This window comes from Rousettus aegyptiacus, unplaced genomic scaffold (assembly GCF_014176215.1).
Source record: "Rousettus aegyptiacus isolate mRouAeg1 unplaced genomic scaffold, mRouAeg1.p scaffold_m13_p_9, whole genome shotgun sequence".
NCBI classification, from domain to species: domain Eukaryota; kingdom Metazoa; phylum Chordata; class Mammalia; order Chiroptera; family Pteropodidae; genus Rousettus; species Rousettus aegyptiacus.
This window is the reverse complement of record NW_023416312.1, coordinates 99,030,862-99,038,292: the sequence shown is the minus strand read 5'-3', so window position 1 is coordinate 99,038,292 and position 7,431 is coordinate 99,030,862. Positions and strand designations below refer to the sequence as shown.

The following is a 7,431-nucleotide window of genomic DNA, read 5'->3' as shown; positions in this document are numbered from 1 at the left end:
TGGGAGACTGCAGGATGGAGAGCCAAGTGCTGAGCCTGCGGCAGTGGGCGCAAGGCCAGCTTTGCCTTTGAGTTCTCCCTCCCAGTCCTTTACTGGGACCTGCCTGCCCTAGGGCTGCTGGCTGGCAGAGCAGCTCATCTCCACCTGTTCTCTTCTTCCATGCCTGAGCAGAGCCTGAAAGTAAAGACGTGTGGTGTGTGTGAGCTGTGCGCTGTGCGCACGTAGCGTGCTGGGCTGGGAGGGAGGCCGATAGATAGAAAATCCTTGTCCTAAGTAGTTATAGGTGTGGGATCCATTTGAAGCGTCCCCTACTGAAATGTTGTGGTAACTGCAGCGTCCCCAGAACCTCGTGGAGCAGTTTTGCACAGACCACAGGGACAGACAGCCATAGCTAGTTTCAGGTTGAGCTGTGGCCTTAGAAGTATGACCTGTGCCCAGTCTTCTTGGAGCCGGAATTGGCCCCGGAAGTGCCTGAGAGGCTTCAGAGAGTACACCCATGATGGTTTGACTTCAGTAATACACAAAGCAAACTCACAACTGGATGATACTATGTGTGAGCCCTGCTTCTGGTCTTCGGTCCCTGTATCCCCAACTGCCCCCCATCCAAAGATGGGTGTCCTTGCAGTTACTCCTGTGGGGATACCTGGAAAAAAAAACAGGCCCGGGCAACCAGCCCCTCTGACCCTCCGGCAACCTGGCTCTGGGGCTGAGCTGGATGCTGAGTGGTGGCTTATGGCAGTGCCTGAGGTGACCACAGACTTCCTAGTGCAGGATCCTCCTCTGAAATCCAGGCAGTGCTGAAGCCAGCTTAAACTGGGCCAGATCAGGCAAATTCCAGTCCAGGCACACTCTAAACATTGAATTCAAACAGTAACCTGAACGGAACGGATCCAGCTTACGCAGCTTTGGCAGTGCCTTTCTCAAAGGCTCTTTGAGCGTTACTATTCCATTTAGCCTCATCTGCTCTGGAAGCGAGGTAGGAAAAGAAGTCCCCTTCCTCCTCACTCCTTTCTTTTCCAATGGAGAAACTGAGGCCCAGAGGACTTGAGTGACCTGTCCAAGTCAGACCGGAGCCTCAGCTGCCTCTTCTGGGAGTGCACCACTCTAGGCCTGCCTGACCACCTCATCCTCGCCATGTAAAGGGAGAAACAGGGCGGAGACAAATCCTCTTCCTGCTCGAAACACCAGTTCTGGCTCTGGAAACCACTGATACTGTGCAGTAAGCCTCTGAGCTGAGCTGCCCCTGTCCCGTGGCTGGAATGTGACCAGTTGACTGCGTAGCCAGAAGGTACCTGGACGCCCCTGATGACCCATCTACGAGGCAGCCCTTCACCCCTGAGCCTGGGCTGCTCTGCATCTGGTAGAGCAGTGCCTCTCGCTCCTTGGCCATCCGGTGTCACTCTCACACACATGCAGTGCTTCTTGTACTGTTTGGTAGGAGGGGGCGTGGTGGTCCTGCGACCTCCCGAGAGAAGGAAGTGGCAAATGCAGCCCCCTCTGCCTCCCAGCTGGGCCTCTCGAGAGGCAGCTACAACGCCAATCATTTTCAGCTTTGCCCATGCAAAGTCAAGGAGGGTATCAAGAATGCCCCTGACCTCTGCTGCCGTCTCTGCTGGGCAGCCCAAGAGGCCTGGTTCTTGAAAACATTCTGCATCTGCTGAACATAACGGGAGATTGTACCTCTAAGTGTGAAGTAGTGGCCCTGATAAGTGAGTCTTCAGCTGCTTCTTCCCAATGGCTACACAGAGATGCGCCTAGAAGCAAACAGCCGTGTCTTAGTGTCTTGGTTTACTCCAGCTGCCATAACAAAATACCACAGCTCGGCGGGGCGGGGAGCATCAGCAGCAGACCTATTTCTCAGAGTTCTGGAGGCTGGAAGTCTGAGGTCAAGGAACCAAGAAGGAAGGTTTTGTTCTGAGACCTTTTGGCCTGTAGGCGGCCACCATCTTTAGTGTGCTGACATCACCTACTCTGTGCACACAGGGTGAGAGAGGGAGCAAGTTCTCTGTGCCTCTTATAAGGGCGCTAATCCCATCGTGAGGGCTCCACCTTCAAGACCTCATCTCCCAAAGACCCCGCCCCCTAATACCGTCACACTGGGGGGAGGGCTTTGACGTATGGATTTGCGGGGGACAAAATCAGTCCATAGCACCCTGGTATAGACAAGCTGGCTGAGGAATGTCAAGTTCCTCCTGTGCATGTGAGAACTCGTGCCCCCTTTATCTTAAATTGCCACCGGAGGCTGGGGGTTTCCTTTACTTTCTTCCAGCAATGGTCCATCATTGCTGACATTAAAGGTGCACAATAACTTCTGGTGGTTACCCAAGCCCCTGCCCCTCTCCCATGTGGAAGCTGGAGAGATGCTCCCGTATGCTTGACCGAGAGCCCGCTACTTAATCTTCCAGGGAGTCCAACTGCCCACCACCCACCCCAAAGGCTATGGCAGGAAAGAAGGAATCTGCATTCAAAGAAACAGGCACCTTGCTCTTTAGCATCCAGGCTCGCCCCGGAGGTGAGGTATAAGGCATGAGCATAGTACACAGAGTGGCTAGCCCTTAGGCCAACTGCTGTGGGCCTGGGAGGCCTGTGGCTAACCAAGAAGGCCTGAATGAGCCAAGAGGCTTCAGCCACACAGAGGGTGTGGGCACACAGCCACTCGGGAAGGCGGGAGCCAACGGCCTGTACAAGTGTGGCAGGGAGCAGAGGTGTGAACAAGAGGCTGAGGGGAGCAAGTCACACACAGGGGGCATGACTCCAGGAAATAAGCCTTTCACTCAGAATCTTGGCATCAGTCAGTTGATTCAATATTTTTTATTTCTAAATTCTAAAAGTCAATCATAAGTTCACAAACGATTTTTATTAAGCAGTGAAGTTATATTTTACCTTGGAGCACCTGTTCACCTGATCTCAGCTTCCCATAGTTGGAATGTTGTTCCCTGTGGGTTTCTCCACTAGGAGTGCTGGGAAGACTCAGGGCTAGATGATCAAGGCCTAGGAATTCTTATGGCTTAAGACAGAAAGTTTCTTACTAGATTGCAAACTATGCTGGAAATGTTCCTTGGCAGATAAAAGATATTCTAAGTTAAGCAAACTATGCAGCATGCCCATCCATGATAGAATAAGTATGTGAGGCTGGGCGGGGTATATGGGGACAGCAGTCCCCTGCTATGGCTTGGCTACTGTCACATGCTAGAAAACTTAGGAATCATAGGCTGCCTCCGCAGCACAACTACCAAGAAACAGCTTGTGCTCAACTAACAATTAGATAAAGAACTTCACAGGAAAAATTAGTGTAAATCCCCACCCCCACCCCACCCCAGGGGACTCTGTGAGCCTTGGAGGTCCCCTGGCCATATGGGCCTCATGGGCCCGTTTTATCCCTTTTCTTTCAAGGGTTGTTGCGAAAGTACTGCTGGCGCTGACGCTCATCCATATTAGGTTCCTCAGCAGACAGGAAAAAGCCGATCTGATTTGGTGCAAACTGAACAGGATTCTGCACGACTTGACCGGCTTGTTGACCGGAAGTTTCCTGGGCTCCTGCTGCAGGAGCTAGAACCTGCTGAGAAAAGGGGGACAAGGTGAAATCTTCTGCTAGAGTTCCTAGACCTCTTTTACAACAGGGGCAGGACTCCTTAGTTCAAGTCAGCGAGGTATCGAAAAGTACCTCTTTGGAACACAAGCCTGTAAAGTGTTTGTAGAAGGTGGAGCTGGGGAAGATGCCTCTCTACTTTTCCCTCCCAATGGCATCTTGGCTTAAAGATCAGCAGAAGCAGGCCTGGGTTCTCTCAAACTTGTCTTGATGCCTACAGCTACTGGGTCCCAAGTCTGGCCCTTCCTGGCCCAGGTTCTCTACCAGCCATGGCCAGTCAAGGCCTTGGAAGGTCTCCTTTGGGCCTTGCCATCACTCTGCTCAGACTAAGCGACTTCCATGCTGAGTCCAATTGGCAGCTACCTGGCCCACTTGAACAATGTGACGGCAGAGGTAACAACTCACTCTGGACTGTATGTGGGGGGCGGGGGACAAACACAAAGATGGGGTTACAGAGAATATGCTGCAGGAATTTTTTTCTGTTGGAGAAAGAGGGACCCATTTGGGCTGGATTTTTAAGGTAGTGCCAGATTTCAAAAGGTGAAACTCAAGAGCGGGGAGAAGAATGTGCAAGGAGCTGGGCCGTGCTATGGGCAGAGAGCTGGAGGTGCGCAAGGACCTGGGGAGAGGGCAGGCCCGGAGGACAGTGGAGACGAGCCAGGGCAGGGTGTGGGGAGCCACTGAAGTCTCGTGGACAAGGGAGCTCCCACATTCTCCTGCCTTGGCTGCTCCACTGCGTTTTCCAGTCTGTGCAGTGTTCCAGGGCCCTCCCATCTCCGGTTCCCTGGGGAATGTGCTCAGCATGGTCTCAACTGTCTGTCAGAGCCCATAAGCGCCTTGAAAACAGGCATGAGGAAGGGTCACAGCAGAGTCTGGCTTGGTACCTGAGCCGCAGAATCTGTGCATCATCTGACATCTTGGAGGGGGAATGGATCAACTTTCTAGAGGGCCGGCGGCCCGGTTCGTCGGGGTGTGCACGTGAAATTAATCGCATATTTAGCTATTTAAAATATGGAAATTCCTTCATTTTGCTTTAGTTTATTGCTTTTTTTTATTGTTGTTAGATCTTTTTTTGAGAGGTTAAGTTCTATTAAGATTTCTAAAGCCAGAGTCAAAACATCCTTGTAAGTGCCATTTGTCAGATTGAGAATCTGTGGTCCCCAAGGGGCTTCTGGAAGTGTATCTGGGAGCAAAACCTGCTATGTGACTGCCATCTGGACCAGCTTCCACCATGTCCCTGGAAACATGGCCATTCCAGATGGTCCCTGAGGTGGGGTCTGGCCTTCCAAATACGGGGAACCCTGTATATGGCTACCAAACACATTCAACAGGAGGACCCATGGTTTCTTTTCAGTATGAGAAAATACACCTACTCTGGGCCCTGGATTTTGTAGCAGAACTAGAGATACACAAGTTTGTAAAGGGGTGTGGGCTGAGGCGATGGGTTCAGCATATGGCATGACTCACTTTGCCTAAGCAACATAGTTTTGAGTCTTTTCCATGTCAGACTCCATTTAATAGCCATGAAGACTGCTCACTTTTTCATGGAAGCCTGAAGAGTCTTTTTCCTCAGCAGTGAGTGCTACCACCAAGGGACTGCCCTCTGACCTACTGAGCTTTGTAGTCTGGATTTCATACACGGATCGTACTCCCATGCTGTGTTCCTTACGGAGAAGGGGCCTGGCCTCTGTGCAGAACTCCTGACCTGGGAAGGAGGGCAGAAGAAAAAGGGCTGGTATACCTGTGGCCAGGTGGCTTGGTTTTGCACGGTGGCTTGGTTCTGCACAGTGCCTTGGTTCTGCACAGTGCCTTGGTTCTGCACGGTGGCTTGCTCAGTGCATGGCCATGCATTCACCTGGAGGAGAAGGTGATGCTGTGGATTTGATGGCTGCTGCCAAAGTTGAATGTAATCCTGCGCAGTCTCCAGGGTGACTATATTTGAGTTCGAAGCGATGACAGGCTGAGGAAAGCTGGTAGAAGACATCGCCTGAGCATTTGGGTTATGGACCAGTGGCAGCTGGCTTACGGAGGGCCCCTGCTGCTCCTCAGGGAGAAAACTGTAAAAGAAGACACACGTTATAGTGACACGGATCCAGAAACGAGGGCCCACAAAGTATTCTCTTGGTCATCAGGAGGTGCTTAAGGCACATTTGTTTTTGGCGGGTAAATCAGGATTCACTTTTTTTTGTACCCTCACTTAGGTCTAAGACTCAATTTGCCATTGCAAAGCAAATGTAAACACTGAGATAAATTACAGTCATTTGTCTCTAGTGGTTTTATAAATATTACTCGGATTGTCTTGGTTCTGCTACGATGGCAATCTCGGTGGCCTTGCGTGATCATTTCACCTACCCCAGTGGCTTGCCCTCCATCATTAAAGAAGCTGGCAGCTCTGAGGGGCTGCAAGGCTGAGTTCCTCACTCCAAGCTTAGCGGTCTCTCTAGGACCCTAATCCTGGGGCTAATGTGATAAACAGAGATTTCTGAGCCCCATTCTGGACTCTGACTCTTCACTTTCAATAACCTCCTCAGGTTGATTCTCATTACTGGCCCACAGAGAAACATGGCACTAACCCACCTCACTGATGCTGAAGGAAGGCCCAGAAGGAAATTCGGAGAGCGTTGGGAAGCCTGCTCAGAAAGCTGGCATTCATTCAAAATTATTTATTAGGCTCCAAGTAAGTTCCATGCAACCTATTCATTACTGAGCAGAACCTTCTCTTTCAAATATTTGTGACCAAAGACTTCATCACTGAGCCAAAAACGTGTTCACGCCCTGGATTATGGGTAGAGAGCGGTCTCCCAGGACTTGGTCCTTCTGTGTTCCTGGTTCTGTAGGTATCCAATGAAAATCTAGCAACTGTTTCACACCCGCTTCCTTCACATAGATCATCAAAGCAAGGCACACGAACCCCTTCGCCTGGTGTGCTGCGGTCACCAGACCCCAGTGAAGTGAGAAAGGAAACTGGGAGTCCAGAAGTTGTTTGGCTGTGGACACTTAAGATGTTTCTTAGATACCCTGTGCCGTAACGCTGGGCAGGGGTACATGAAACCAAGCAAATTAAAGATTTGCATGCTAATCCCCCAGATGGGAGGCTTCCTCATCAGTCCTCCTACGTCAGAGAGACTCCCCCATCCCATAGTACCTGCTTGGCCATGCAATGTGCACACACATGCAGCAGGGCCTGTGGCCACATAGCAAGATGTGGAGCACGTTGCTTTTGATGAGGGATTTTGGTGCCCTGTAGGCAAGTTGCTCACGCTTTTAGGCATGGTGTCCAGCCCCGAAGGGACATCAGTGACTTTGGCCATGATCACTATTCCATGTACTTCTTACCTGTAAGTTTTCTCTTTCTGGCCACCAAGGTTTGCATCTTGATAGAAGTTACAGGGCTGCTGCTCAGCTATTAACTGCAGAGGAACAATGACAGGCGGGGTCTGCATGAAAGTAACAGAATCATCACGGAGGGGCCCAGAGAGGCCAGTTTGGTTTAGCAAGCATATATGCAAGGTCTGGTTTTCTGCAATGATGCTACACTGCTGTGGCTGCTCTTGTATAAGCAGCTGCTGCTGCTGCAGCTGCAGCTGTTGCTGCCGTAACTGTTGCTGTGGCTGCTCTTGTATCAGCAGCTGTAGCTGCCGTTGCTGTAGCAACTGTTGCTGCAGCAGCTGCTGTTGCTGTTGCTGCTGCAGCTGCTGCTGCTGCAGCTGTTGCTGTTGCAGCTGCTGCTGTTGCTGCAGCTGCCGCTGCTGTAGCTGTTGCTGCAGCTGCCACTGCTGTTGCCGCTGCAGCTGTTGCTGCTGCAGCTGTTGCTGTTGCTCATGCTGCTGCTGCTGCTGGTA

At 51.3% G+C, this 7,431-nt stretch overlaps 1 protein-coding gene across 1 annotated transcript in view; it reads right to left on the bottom strand.

The window, feature by feature from the left end:
* Window positions 1-3,388: 3,388 nt before the first annotated feature.
* PASD1 (PAS domain containing repressor 1) overlaps window positions 3,389-7,431 on the bottom strand; it is a 63,637-nt gene continuing 59,594 nt past the window's right edge. Inside the window, exons 14-16 of the mRNA XM_036226951.1 lie at window positions 6,926-7,026; window positions 5,331-5,646; window positions 3,389-3,559 (exon numbers count right to left, since the gene is read on the bottom strand). Of these exons, the coding sequence (XP_036082844.1) occupies window positions 3,389-3,559; window positions 5,331-5,646; window positions 6,926-7,026 (588 nt within the window). The remainder of the gene's footprint in view (window positions 3,560-5,330; window positions 5,647-6,925; window positions 7,027-7,431) is intronic.